Raw genomic sequence first — 15,301 nt, 5'->3', positions numbered from 1 at the left:
GGAGAATAATTATATAACAGGCGGTCAGGATACAGCAGCGGAATTCCATTTACTTCTGCATTCTGACCTGTCTGAGGTCACGTTCTGTGTTCTGTCAGGATGCGTAACTTACAGTAATTATTGACAGACAAGGAAGGATATTTGTTAGAAAGGGAGTTAGAAAAGGAGCTAACCCAGATTTACCACAGCTCAGATCCACTTTGATATTAACCAACAGTATTTTCAGAGGGGTCACATTTTTCTTTTTATTTTCATATTTCTTTCTTCTCTGTAATTTTACCATTTTGTTAAAAACTAAACTTGCTTAAAACGTTCAAAAAAAACACATGGTATATTTTTTTTTAGTCATGTCAATGATTATGTGGCTTGAGGTGTTGGCCTGATTCCTGCAGGTGCATAAAAGGTTTGCACAGGGGGAACTCCACCCAACTGCCATAAGCACATATGCTCTGACTCTGAGCACATTACGTCCTGAACTGGACCATATTATCAAAGCCTTAACATCCATGAACTTGAGCAGGAACCTTTATCAAATTGCTCAAAATATAGAATATGCAAAACTTTGTTTGGGTGTTGCTAAATGCTTAAATAGAGACTAGCATTCTTATATGGTGTTTTAGAGAGAGAAAGAGAGCGAGAGAAACCACACACTTCCAGCAAGCTGATCTCAGGGTTTCCTGTCGCATGCTTTGCCACTCTAGCAGAAGTGCTCTCTAAGTGCAGACATTACTCAAACAAACACAAGCATGTAGGCTGGGTTAACACTTTACTAGAAAAAAATGACATAGGAACTTGCATATCAGGCTACCTATAGATGTTTTAAAATGTTATCAGAATAATAGCTTTGGGGGTATTCCATTTACATTCAGTTATATGTTTTAAAAATGTTTTCGAAGCATTATGGTAAACACAAAATTGACATATTCTACAAGATGTTCATATATTTAGACATCAAAAATATATTTAAAAAAAAACAATGTTTTTTAGTCATTTAGGTATAGCTTACGACCACCTTATAAGGTGGTAGGCTACCAAATGACAATAATTTTAATTTTTATTAAAAAATCAACCCCATTGAAAGTAACTGAATATTTCACACAGTGATAGATACAGAGTTATCACTCTGCCTTTTTCAAGGGGCGGAGACAATGTTCCTCTCGTTCTCGTTCTCGTTCTGAGCGCATAGTGTGCCAAGCAGAGCATGCAGGGAGCGGACTAGCTCTTGAGTAGCCTACTGGGTGATTTGAGCCGGTTACTTCTGCTGCAGGTGCTTTATATTTTCTTCGTTGCCAGAGCGTGAAACAGCGAGACTACGGTAAAGTATTTTGGTTTGCCTCTAGTTTTATTTAAAAGTATAAACGATCAAAATAGATGAGTGAAGTTTAACAGTTGCATCCACTGCGACAGCGCTGACACACTGATGCTCGTTTCAACTTTTCGCTTCTGGTCTTGAAACCTTTATGCGTTTGTGTTTCTCGTGATACTAAATTGTTGATTTAAAGACATGTGCAAGTCTGTTGATTTAGAGACCTGTTTAAACGTGTAAAATTAGTTTCGTAGACAATTGTGCGTGCGTAGGCTACTCTATGAAATTAACATTAAATATTAATGCTGGTCAGGATAGCGAGTTAAGAGCAGACAATGTCCAACACTGGAAGTATTGGAAAGTCCAATACCTTTTAAAAATAGCTCAAATATAGCTATGATGTAAAATACTAAATTTACAAGTGTTTGGTAGTTACGAAATCAACATAAAGTAGCCTATGTTGTTTTATAGTTTTGCTATTATTCTATCAGTAATATTATCTTCAGTTATGTGGAAAACAGTAGTATTAAAGAATTAAAGAAGTGGGTATACACACACACACACACACACACACACACACACACACACAGTCACACCAAAATATAGGTCTATTCCCAGCCAACACATCCATGTGGGGCCCATAAGGGTTGCAATTGGGCCGATATCTGTTATGGGCCATAACAGGTATTCACATGGGCTAACATATTTGTCTGCTTGGGTTACCTGATTTTACAGTAAACCCCTAAACACTGCTTTTAAGCAAAGTTTATTGCGAATAATTTAAACATGACTATCATAACTTGTACATTTACAACTTTATTAAACACAAGTATCTATATATAAAAAAAAAAAGTAATTTTTAAGCTTCCTGAAAAACTAACTTATTCGGAATTAATGCTTTAAGCAAGGTTTCGTTGGAATCATTTGAAGATGACCATTAAAACTTGTATATTTACAACTTTACAAAACATAAGTATCTTAAAGTTAAAGTAAAGCTCCTGACAAATATTATTTGGCATAACTATCGTTTGTATATTCATATCTGAAAACTGTAAAATGCATTTCACAAACAAACAAACCAACAGTGCAGCTCCTCAGTCCTCGCTCTCACAACGGCCCTTTGAAAAGACAACAAATAATCAACAACTGTGCCACTTTTTCAGTTAAGACAGATGTTTCTTGTCTTTTTAAAGATTATATTTCCATTTAAAAATCAAGAAAATATTAAGACTTACCCATCTTGCTCTCCACTACATGACTTAGCAGAACAGTTTCCTCCCATCATCGATTAGACACTTTGACACTGACTTTTCTGCCTCTTTTCTGGTAATTTGCTTTGTGAGAGATTTTTTTCAAGCTTCCTGTAAAACACAAAGAGCATTGTTAGATTAAATTCCATATTTAAGCCCTTGCAATAAATAAGCAGTCAGCTCCATTGTTAATTTTTTTTCAGGAAATACAATAATTGTATCGGATATAATATTCTATCATAAACAAATTATTTCTGTGTAAACAAGGGCACAGGGCAACATTTAAAGGCATAATTCACAAAAATGAAATGCCTCATTTAAATCACAAATGTAAAAATCTGTCAATCTGAAATTCTTTTAAACAATTATAATTTTTTATCAGGCAAATATAGGTCATTTTCATTGTGATTACAGTGAAATAACTGAACATAAACATAAGAGCCTGATAAAAATGTTTTTAGAAGAAAATTTCAGACGGCTTTTGCATTTGATGTCTTCATTTATTTTTATTTTAGTATCACTTCACTTGTATTAGTGTACCCTAAAAAATGCTGGGTTAAATACAACCAAGTGCTGGGTAAATATTGGGCAGAACACATGCTGGGTTGTTTAACCCAACCTTCTGAGCAGTAACCCAACCGCTGGGTCTGAACAACCCAATCACTGGGATGTATTTAACCCAGCATTTTTTAAGAGTGTACTTGTCTTTAATAAAGTTCGAATTTTATTATTATAAACTGAGTTTTGTGATCGCTACACCACAAATTAACAGTTACTTATCACTAAAATAAGCAGTACACATGGTCCATATTATCATAATTTGGGGTATTGTTTGTCCAAGTATGGACAATTATTTGCATACAATCAAACTCATTTGATTCCACTGATTTATGAAGAACAAACAGGCAGTCTTTCCCTATAAAATCTGATCCATTCTCCGTACCTCTTATCCTCTGTTGGATCACGGGATATAGAATATACACATATATTGATACAATCAAACTTTATTGTTAAACGTACAACAGACTTATTGTTTACTCTTCAAATCGAGCTCTGTCCCAGGCTAACATACCTTATTTACACTAGCTTCTCTGTTATTTTAGCCATTTGACCTCATCATTGTAATCTTCCTCTATTGTGAGCACACAGCCCGGTGCCAAACTTTGCAGTTTAAGTATGAGCTTTTTTAGTGTCTTTTACTTTTAGAGGGCGTAAGAAACTTCAAGACATACAGCATTATAGTTTAGGCATTGGCGCCAGAAATAAAAGGAAAAATATGGCACGATCTGAGTATGATGTCTAAAATATAACGAGACAAAAATCCAAACTATGTTTCGGTTAACATTATGATTGGTAAACAATATAATTACTTTTTCAGTTTTAAAAATTTAAATTCTTACCTTGGATACACTGAAGACAAACGTCTTCTCCAGAAAATTAGTGAGTCGTAAAGGCGCCGGCACGATACAGCGATGAGAAATGTTGAATGAGATCTCGTATATGTGCACTATAAATCCATGTAATCATCCTATATGGGATTAATTATGTTTGCACTTGTATATTTGATAACATTTTACTGGTAGTCCACTGTAGGAAGATGTTTTGGGTATAATATATCACAGTTCTCTTTATTTTGCTATCCTCACTTAACATAAATTAACTAGCGTCCTGCACCCACTAGTAAAAATATATCAAAAATTGTATCTGGTGTCTGAATAATTTTTGGTTTGACTGTATATACATACACACACACACACACAACACAAGGGAATGTAGAACTTCAGTTTTCAGAAATATTAACTCACTTTAAAGCATCTATACGCAAAGATAGGATCTAATTTGGTCTAATGTATTCTGTGTCTCTTTCATTATATTCTTTCTCTTTCTCTTTCTCTTTCTCTTTCTCTTTCTCTTTCTCTTTCATAGTCTAAGTCGGTTTAATCCACAACATCAAAACAGAACAGCTGTCCCCTTCACAAACTTCACTAATTGTGCATCATTGAAAAGAGAGCAGACAGTGTTTCTGTAACACTTACAGTCAGGGAATACATTATATTTCCAATTATCACGTTTGGCTCAATTTGCTCTTCATTTCTTGTAAAGTTGTTGCTTTTTGAACATGCATTATTGGGTCTCCTCTGTCCCCGTCTGCTCTACGACAGGAGCTCAGTTTAGGCAAAAATAACTGAGCACTGTGGAACTGACAGAGTACATTAACATGACTGACAGATCAGCTCTCACATCTAATCGCTGCTCATCTGAGAAATGGTTTTTCACAAGGCCAGAGGGGAGAGGGTGGGATCAGACGACTTCAAATCCATGTCTCAGAGTCTAGAGGTGACACATTGAAATAGATGACATTTTTCGCTTTTATTTTGAATTGTTTCTTTATGGAATTTGAAAGGCATATTACTTTTTGTATATCATTAACAGTGCTCATGAAAACTAATATATATATATATATGTTGACAACTTATACAAGCTAATCTGTTATGCATAAAATTTACATGGAACATGCATAATATTTTAGCTAACAACGGTTGAACATAAACAGTTACCAAAAGCGAGTCTGTCAAAAGTATATTCTGTATTAGAATATTACAGAATGTTACAGAAACCTCTAGAATGTTCCCATCCTTGCAAAAACAAAATATCTTGAAAAAACATGCAAAAACAGTACAAATTAGTAGTTTTTTTTTAAATAAATCATAATAATCTAATCCAAGAGGCATGATTAGATGCACATGCATTTCTTTGAAAGAATGGACAGTATTTAATGAAGAAAGCATACATCAGCTGGTTTATTGTTGGCAAAACATCTTTGTCAACAATGAGACAATATTGCAAACAATGATGCAGCACACTTTGAAATCATTTAAAGCTATTGAGAGAATAAAGTTCTCAATGCCTGTATTTACAGGAAAGAAAAAGGCAGAGACCCCACAATGCTAGCAGCAGATCATTATCATTAGCAGGTCTATAAGGAAAAAAACATATTATGAAGAATCAAATTGTTCATGGTCTTTTGTGATAAAGAGCCTGAGCCTGATGTACTGAATGAAAACATTTAGCAAAAATTTCAGTTTAAGAAAGAGATGAACGTATCAGTCCAATAACGCCTGTTGATTTCATGTGTGAAATGGGTGTTTCTTAAATGCACAGAAGAGAAAATAGACTGTTTAATTTGACGTTTCAAAGAGGGGAGTGGAAAATTATATCTTAAAATAAAATGCAATGAACTACTACACTCTGAGAAGGTAGTAATGTACTAAAAAAGAAAAAGGTACTAAACAAAAAAGTCATATTTTATTTTTGCTTGCAAGACTTCAGAGGGTAAAAAAAAAACATGTCCCCTTGAAATTTTGGATGAAATGTCCCCTGCTGTTCACAGAGGTCCATGTAGGAATAATGTGTATTGTAGTGATGTGTTTTGAGTCCGACAGACCATAGGATTTTTAAAAATGTTAAGAACTTCATAATGTGATCCATAAGAAGATTTAAGGTGTATATAGTTGTCTGTGTCTTACAGTCTTGCTTATGGTTGGGTTCTATGTAAGACTAATTTTTATTACTCCATGTAATTTGTCCTTTTAATATTTTGGTACCTTATAATTGTGTTTCTCTGGTCTTAGCAAGTGGACCCCTTTGTTAAATAAGAAGCGTTTTTCAGTATATTTCGTGAAACTTAATGGGATAGGTCACCAAAAATAGCAGTTTAGTAAACCATTTAAAAGAAAAGTCAGACTATTCACACACTGTTCTTCGTTCAGTGAAAATGAATATTGACCAGGGCTGTCGAGTTTCAAAAACGAGTCCATAAAAGTACCAGAACAATAGTCCATATTACTTGTGAGAGAGCTACAGCAGACTAGATGATTATTAGAGAATAATGGCTTTAATTTTGGCCCCACAAAGTAAGTGTATGACCTATAAAGAGGACTTGATTAACCTGTGTTCAACTAAGGGTTAAACGTTTTAAAGGGTTAAAGAGTCCCTCTTATAGGGAGCCAAAGCCACATTTCTTGTTTACCCATGTTCTCTTGTACGGTCACCATCTCGAATGGAGGCTGGGCAAGGACATGCATCATACTCTAGTAATTAAATATAATTTAATCTGCATTTCCTCCTCTGCTGTTTGTGCAGCTCTCCTTCCTCCTGATCGTGCTGGAAATTATCCTGATTACCAGCATCCCTTCCTTTCCTCTTCACTCTGAAAAGCCCAGTTCAGAGGAGAACAGAGAGGACATTTAAACTTCTCAACCAATCTGGTTAAATGAACATCAACCAACTTGCTTAAAAACATTGTCTTAAAGAATAACTCCCATGCACCCATTGCAAAGATAACAGGGGGGAGTTTTGTGTTTATGATGGAAAGGCTTAAAGGGTTAGTTCTCTGAAAGAAAGGCTTAAAAAGCCTAAAGAATCTGTAAATAATGGCTTGTGTGTCTGTTTTCTACTCAAAAGGTATGGTCTGACTTTAGAAGACCTGGAATATACAATAGATCACATTCATGTAGGCTACATCTATGGTGTTTCATTCATTTTAGTTTGTTAATTTTCACCTGTCTCTGTCTTTTCTTTAGGTGTGATGGCCTCTTGAAACCAGTTAAACTAGTGTCTCAACATCCTCAGATCACAGGCATTGTATTATAGTAAGTTGTGACCTCTTCATTCACAATTATAGGTTAATACAATAATTTATTTCTTTACTTTTTTCCTCCATTAAAACCTTTATTTTTGTGAGTGGTCAAAACTTGAAACATGAAAAGTAGTGAGTGGCCTTTTTTGAACCATCTTGTTCCACTTTAATAAAGGTGCACGTTTGCATTGCACACAATTGCCAGTGGCCAGCTAACCACAGCTGCACACTTCTGCTTAGCTAGAACATCAGCAGGAGTTTGACCACTTTGGTCTTTCACAAGCCTGAGGTTAACACGTTTACTCTACATTGTCTTAATTTTATCACCCTGGTTACTACAACCTGTAATTTTTCTGTATCTCCTCCCATTTATGGCAGCTTGTAGACTCTCCTCTTCGTTCAACCTCTCAGTATTTCACCATGGAGGCCAAAGGAAAGTATGACTTCAATGGCCAAGCGGAAGATGAGCTCAGCTTCCGGAAAGGAGACATTCTAAAGGTACGTGATGGAGTACTCTAATGCACAAACTAACTTTGATTGGAGAGTTGTGAAGCCCTCAACTAAAGGGTTTCAAAGACCACTCAGTGCACGATTTCCATTGACCACCACATGAAAAGCGTTACAGATGCTAGCAGAAAAACGGAACAATGTACGGAGCAAACAGTAAAAGCAAGTCCAGCTATATTTCTTGGAAACATCGCAGAAAGAAAAAACATTACTTGCTAAACATGGGTTTATACAATTCTTGGGATGCTCCATGACTGATAAGAAAATGAGGTCTTCATTCATGATGTCTTCATAAAGTTTGAGAGGTTTTTAAACACAAATGTAGGTGCAAAGTTGGACCTATCAAACCAGTCAGGTGAAAGTTGTACTATATATACTATGGATAGTCATTTAAAAAAAATAAACAAATAAAACGGTTGAAACTTTTTCAATGATAATAAAAAACTTAATAAAATCATGCTTGCATACAATAAAATATTGGATTTATAAGATAAGTCCTAAATCCTATGTATCAGTTAAAAAGTAAAAATTACAACATAAAAAGTCTGAATTATGCCTTTTTATCTCATAATTTCAGTTTTTAAGTCATAACTGACTTTCTAATCATTTTAATTTATAATTTAAACTTCTATGTCATGTTTTTTTTAATCATAATTTAGACATTTTGTCAAAATTGTTTTTATGTCATAATTTTATTTTTTATGTTACAATTGTGACCTTTTAATCTCATAATGTTGATTTACCATTTTTGAGGGTTTAAGAAATGGGCTTATATTCACTTGAACAAATATTACTCTAAACAGATCCTGGGATCTCAAGACGAGTGGTTCAAGGCAGAGCTACATGGTCATGAGGGCTTCATACCTAAAAACTATGTTGACAGGCAGACGCTGAGGTGAGATTATACCTGTGATATTAATGTTTGCTATTTACCACATGCAAAAAACCTGTGAGCATGTACACTCTTAAAAACAAAGGTTCTTTATTAGCATCAGTGGTTCTATGAAGAACCATAAACATCCATTTCAAATGCAGAAAAAGTTCTTTATAGTCAAAAAATGTTCTTTAGATTTTTAAAATGTCCTTCAAAATGGTTCTTTTAGGAGGAAGTGTTCACTGAAAAGTTATTTTGGGAACCAAAAAACAAAAAAATGGCAACACTGAAAATACACCCTTTTGGAATCTTTATTTTTAAGAATGTGGTAGTTAATATCTTGAGTTATAATAAAATAGATAAAGAGAGGGCGAGAGAGAGAGAGAGAGAGAGTACAAGGCCTAAATTAACGCTAAACTGTATTTGGATTCCAAATATTCTACAGCTGGTTTAAAGAGAACGCCGGTCGTGGCGAGGCTGAGGAGATGCTCATGTCCCGAGAGGTGGGTTCTTTCCTGATCCGTGGCAGCCAGAGTTCCCCTGGAGACTTCTCCATCTCAGTCAGGTAACAAAAATAAGGAGAGAATAGATTAGTGGATTTTTATTAGAATTGCAGATTTTGATTTTGCCTGTGTGTTTGCTTAAAGGCATAGTTTGCACAAAATTGAAAATTCTGTCATTATTTATACACCACCATTTTGTGTTCTGCAGAAGAAAAAAATATAAAAACAAAAAAATCAGATAAGGTCACAGTCCTGTTAGCCTAGTATTAGTATTTCAGATAGCGCATGAAGGTCACCGTTAAAATGCTGTGCATCTGTAATCCCACAAATTGTCATGTCAGTCTTTTTTAAGCCATGAGACTGAAAGATCCTCAGACTAGAGCCTCACACCTGAGCCATCTCGGCCCACACACACTGAATCTGGCCTATGGAAACACTCCATCAATAATGCATCAATAACATCCATCTTATTACAGCGGTCAGACAGTCCATTTGTTTCAGCTATCCTCTCATAAATCACCTGTACAGTAGGTCCAAACTGAATGCACAGAGAGTGAGCGAGGGTTCCCTCTAGTGCAGAAAGTGGGTTGTGCAGCTTTTGTTAATGCCAGTTTATTAAAAATTGCTGGACATTAAAAACATCCCGAGGGCTGGTAATCAAACTTGAATAAGTTAGAAGCTTCTGCTAAATAACTGCATAGCTTTTTATAAGTGAGATTATTTTTATATACCAGTCTGTCATGACACTGAAATAAGTTTGAACAGTTAGGTTTAATTTATCTCCCATTCATTTATTTATATCTCTTATGTCGGCTCACAGACACGAGTATGATGTACAACATTTTAAAGTTATGAAGGATAAATCGTGCCAGTACTACCTGTGGACGGAGAAGTTTTCCTCTCTAAACAAGCTTGTGGAGTTCTACAAGACCACCTCCATATCCAAGCATAGGGACATCTTCCTTAGGGACGGAAGTGGGAATGAGCCACGAGCACCTCCACCTGTAAATAATCTCTTGATTTAAATCAATAAATACAGTTTGCTGTTAATCTTCTAGGTTACTGTTTATACTTAATCTCCATGAAAGCACACTTAAACTTTCCTTTTACTGTCTTTGAACTCATTTATCTCCTGATTTTTCTTGTTTTTCAAGAGACACGGTTGATGTTAGAAAATCAAAAAGTTAGACACTGTGATGGAGATTTTAATTTCACATTTAAGATTTTAGCAATGCACTATGAGCCGATTCTGTCAAACATGATGAAGCTGAGAGTGTGTGTACAGGAGATAAATGATATTAATAAAGTCAATAAATCATCCTCATTTTCAGTTAAGGAGTCAACCAGAAGTTCGGCCTTCCCCAGGTGGTGGTTATGGCGGTCCCCCAACCTCATCACAGCACCGCAACGCGACAGATCAAACTCACAACCAGAAGGTACGAGCATGTCAGCAGTCAAATTGAAACCCATCTGTGCACACATTTAAAACTGAAAAACCTTGCTGAATTATTGAAAAGCTTTCATTCATATTGAAGTACATATACAAGTACAAGTGCTGTTCCAATCAACCAACCAACTGTGCCAACAGTCTTGCAAAAACTGATTATGAAAACTAATTATTATTATTTTTTTCATACTGCCAAGTATGGGGACCCATACTCAGAATTCGTGCTCTGCATTTAACCCATCCAACGTGCACACACACAGCAGTGAACACACACACACCGTGAACACACCCGGAGCAGTGGGGGTGCCATTTATGCTGCGGCGCCCGGGGAGCAGTTGGGGGTTCGGTGCCTTGCTCAAGGGCACCTCAGTCGTGGTATTGAGGGTGGAGAGAGCACTGGACATTCACTACCCCCACCTGCAATCCCTGCCGGCCCGAGACTCGAACCCACAACCTTTGGATTACGAGTCCGACTCTCTAACCATTAGGCCACGACTTCCCCTATTTTAAACATAAAATATGTATTGCATTTAATTATATGTGTATATATATATATATATATATATATATATATATATATATATATATATATATATATATATATATATATATATATATATATATATATATATATATATTGTTTAACAAGAAAAAGGAACTTATTGATAAATAAAACTGTGCTCTTTTCTCAGAGTAAGAGAGGAAGTCTTGAGGAGAAAGCTAACACTGTGGGACACCAAGGGAGGAGCAGCCCAGCCCCTCGGCGAACCTCTGAAACTTTGCCTACTCCGGTATGACACAGAAATTCTCATGGGCTGTAAAGAGTGTCTTCACACTAGAATTTATTGAAGTCTTGTGTGAACTTCTTTTTTTTTTTTTAAAGGTGATGTGTGTTATATTTTACGATGGTAAAATACTTTACTATCCTATCTTATTGTGCGTTCAAGAACATATTTATAAGTTGATCACACATGAGCACTATCACAAAGTCGTAATTACGAATGAGAAACTCTGAATTTTTTAAAAACTTTCTGTTTTGGGGGCGTGTCAGTGAGAAAACATGCAATAGATGCAGTCAAAAATTATAGATATAACAACACAGTTTACAGCAACTTCATAAATTGAGAAAAAAAAAAAAAAAAAAAAGCAAAAACACACTAATGCACAATCTTTCATTATTTTGTAGTTGTAGAGTTTAAAAAATCTTTCCCCGACCAAAGTGACTTGAATGCACCTGACATCATAAGACTTACTAGCTCATAAATATGAGTGTCCAAAGAGGATTTGAATGAACCAACCAATGGCATGAGTTTGGGGGCTGGATTATCTGTTCGTCCAGTCAATTTAATGCAAGAGGTGTTTGAGAAACTTGTTTGCAATTCTTTTTTGTTTTGCAATTCTCTTTCATAATGCACAGAAATTACACACTGCACCTTTAAATGGCTATACACGGTTATTTATTTACCAATATTTATTGGTAGTTTAATCCATATACATTGGTAAAATGGAGATTTTACTTTCATATCCTCAGTATTAAAAAATGATTTAGGAACATTAAGGAACAAAGTTCAAAAGGATATAAGTACGTTTTATTCTACTGATGCTTCATTGGGTGTGTGTGTTTTAGAGATCAACCATACAGGTGAGAGCAATGTATGACTTCACAGCAGAGGAAGATGATGAGCTGGGCTTCAGTTTCGGTGAAATCATTGAAGTACTGGACCGTTCTGATGCATCATGGTGGAAAGGTCGATTGCGTGGCAGGACTGGTCTTTTCCCTGCCAATTACACAGAACAGATCTGATGTCTTCTGATTGCTCAGAGGTGTGGAATCACTATACTAAGAGTCAAATCCATCAGTCGCTTACCAAAAGCCTGTCAATAATATATGGACTGGTCGAGTATTTTCAAATTACTTTTATAAAACTGGCTGCAGAACTGTTTAGGAGAGCTCTTTGTTGCTTCTCTTTTTCATATAATCTTTTTTTATACATAATTTGTATGGTACGAAGAAAGAACTATACCATGACTAGACATTTCCCTTACTGAATTATAGAGTGCATAGCCCTTACAGTTCATGTTTATATTTTAAGATCTTCAGTAGGACACACTAACACAAGATACGGTGTTACAGTAAGCAAAGGTTTTGTTACTGTACCAATTTTTGTATTAAGAAGAGACTTTTTAACAAATGTGATTTGTCAAAATAGGCACAGGCAGAACAGGTATGATTATTGTTTTGTTGTACAAGATGGAAAATACGGATGGCAAATATGATGACTTATATGATTTAAATATGAACAGCGGATTTGAATAAATCTTTCTGCTTTCAAATATTTTCAAAGGGATAGTTCAACCTAGTTCTGTCATCATTTAATCACCAGCATGTTGTTTCAAACCTGTAGGACTTTATTTCTATTTTCCGTGTTCCACGGAGGAAAGTTACAGGTAAACGATAACAGAATATTACGAAAATGAACCATTGTTTTATTGTAATAAACAAGGCTGCCAACTCTCACGCATTCAGCGTGAGACTCACGCAATTGACCCAATTCTCACGCTCTCACGCCACACCCCCCTTTTCTCACGCAGACTCGTGCAGCAGTGAGAAAAAAAAAATCGCGCCGCATGATCTCGCAAAGCAACGCGCAGAGAGACCTGGGGGCTGTTCCATAAAAGACGCTAAGAAAACCGGGGATTAAAGTCCAAAACCTGACTTGAAATAACCTAACAAATCAATCGGGACTAAAGCGGTTCCATAAGCGACAATTCAAGTTCACGCAATCTGACTAATGCTATCCAGGTTCAGTGAGTCAGGATAATGTGACGTACACGCTTATTCTGAAGCAGCCCTTAATGTCGATCATGGATCAAATCGATCCACCATAGCAAACAGCGAATATTTGTGCTGTTTAACGCATTTGAAACATTGTGTTTTCCTCAGTGCATAACTGATACGTCACAGGTATATTTTTTACATCTGTAAATGTCAGAAAGCCATGCAAATATATCCATTTAGCTGTCAGGAGTGGGCGGAGCTTATGCGAGAGAACGAGCGCTGCGGCGCGCATGCGCGCTACACAGACGGAGCAGAATAGAATACTAGCGCAAGAATTCTGAATAAAATATACATTCTGCTAAAATATTTGTTGTTGGACATTAAATGTGACGCATAGAATTTTTAATTCCTACATATAAGTGTATTTTTATGATAGCAGCAACTGTTAATCACTAGCTCAAATGAGTTAAATGTCTGTTCCTCTTATCAGTTAAAATGTACTCTGATTTCTATTATAAATTTACATTTTTAATTCAGTGATTTTAACTTTTGATTGTGTTTTTATGCTTTAATGCTTTAAAGAGCCATTTTAGATTGTAATGTTTTAATGTTCTAATAACCATAAAATGTACAGCTGTCATAAATTCAGAGAGAAAGGCTGCATGGCTAGAAACTTCTGATCAACTGCATGCACAAGTAGCAACAATGTTAAAATGTCACTCAAAATGCCTACATTTTGGGCACAATACATTAAATACAGTTGGTTGTAGCCTATTTTTTATTTATTTGATTATTTAAGGTGTATTTTCTGTATATTATTTTTGGACCGATAATAAATTAAACTGACTGTATGTGAGAGAGTCCGTGGTAATATGGATGCGTTCCTATTGGTCAGTGTTAGAGGAGCTCAGCTTAGCCTGACAGTTAGCCTGATCCGGACCAGGTTAGTTTGCCAGCATAAGTTGCCGGGGTAACTGAGTTTGAACTTTTTTAAGTTTGATTTATGAAACCGAATCTACCAAAAATAAGCCTGACTAACCGAAATAAGCCTGGCTTATACTCTAATCTTGGTTTATGGAACAGCCCCCAGACAGACAGTGTAGTGAGTTTATTCCCATAAACTGTGTAGTCAGCCGTTCTCCCTCCCATCTTCTGCACCGTGTGAATTGTGAACACAGGCAGGTCAGTGAGTTACAGGGCGCCCCGTTTCTCCATCCAGTTTAGGCTAGTAGCTAATATGCTGTTATAGTTTATATAGAATTAAGTTAGCATTAGCAGATTTGTTTGTTTTGCAGCACTGAGCAGTTATTTTATATAACTTTATCATAAAAAAAACATGACAAATATCTGGATATGCCTAGTCTTACAATAGAGCACATGTTAATCTGTGAACATGTTAATCACATGTTAATCCTATTTCTGTAAAATGTTTGTGAAAATTAAATGTAATGTAAATCTCCCAAGAAATTCTGTACAGATACCAAATACTTTGACAATCAATATATACCTAATACACTTCTGCTACTGCAATGATTTTGTGTTTGTATTTTTTCCACACCAAGCCACGCCCCTCCATAAGCCCCTCCCCCATAACCAAGCCCCGCCCCCACAATCTCACTCTAAGATGAACTCAAAAGTTGGCAGCCCTGAATAAAAGTGTAGTAATCATGATTTTCTGTCGCATTGATTAACATTTGTATAACCACAGTTTTACTGCGAATACCATGGTTAAACTATTGTGAAGCAAAACCATGGTTAATTTGTGGTTGCCATGGTTTACTATAGTAACCATGTTTTTTGGGGGGGTTTATTTGTTGTACAGCCTTGGTTAATTTTCGTAAGGGTAAATAAATAAAAAACTAGTTTTTTATTTTATTAGCCTGTTGTTGTTATTTTTGGGTTTAAAGCTTTTTCTTGGTGGTAGTTGTGTTCTTGGATTTACTTTTTTGGGAAAAACAAAAAGTTGGCGTCAGTCAAGGAAACTACCGGGACGGTT

At 35.8% G+C, this 15,301-nt stretch overlaps 1 protein-coding gene across 1 annotated transcript; it reads left to right on the top strand.

Moving 5' to 3' along the window:
* Nucleotides 1–1,176: 1,176 nt before the first annotated feature.
* On the top strand, nt 1,177–15,184 carry LOC306859302 (GRB2-related adaptor protein 2-like). The gene is made up of 9 exons (XM_079400275.1): nt 1,177–1,315; nt 7,140–7,208; nt 7,574–7,693; nt 8,506–8,597; nt 9,022–9,141; nt 9,900–10,083; nt 10,411–10,515; nt 11,219–11,317; nt 12,154–15,184. The coding sequence occupies exons 3-9, from the start codon at nt 7,616–7,618 to the stop codon at nt 12,328–12,330; spliced, it is 855 nt and encodes a 284-aa protein (XP_079256401.1). The 5' UTR covers nt 1,177–1,315; nt 7,140–7,208; nt 7,574–7,615; the 3' UTR covers nt 12,331–15,184.
* Nucleotides 15,185–15,301: the final 117 nt, after the last annotated feature.

The sequence above is a fragment of the Barbus barbus genome, assembly GCF_936440315.1.
Source record: "Barbus barbus genome assembly, chromosome: 3".
NCBI classification, from domain to species: Eukaryota; Metazoa; Chordata; class Actinopteri; order Cypriniformes; family Cyprinidae; genus Barbus; species Barbus barbus.
This window is presented reverse-complemented; position numbering and strand designations above follow the sequence as displayed.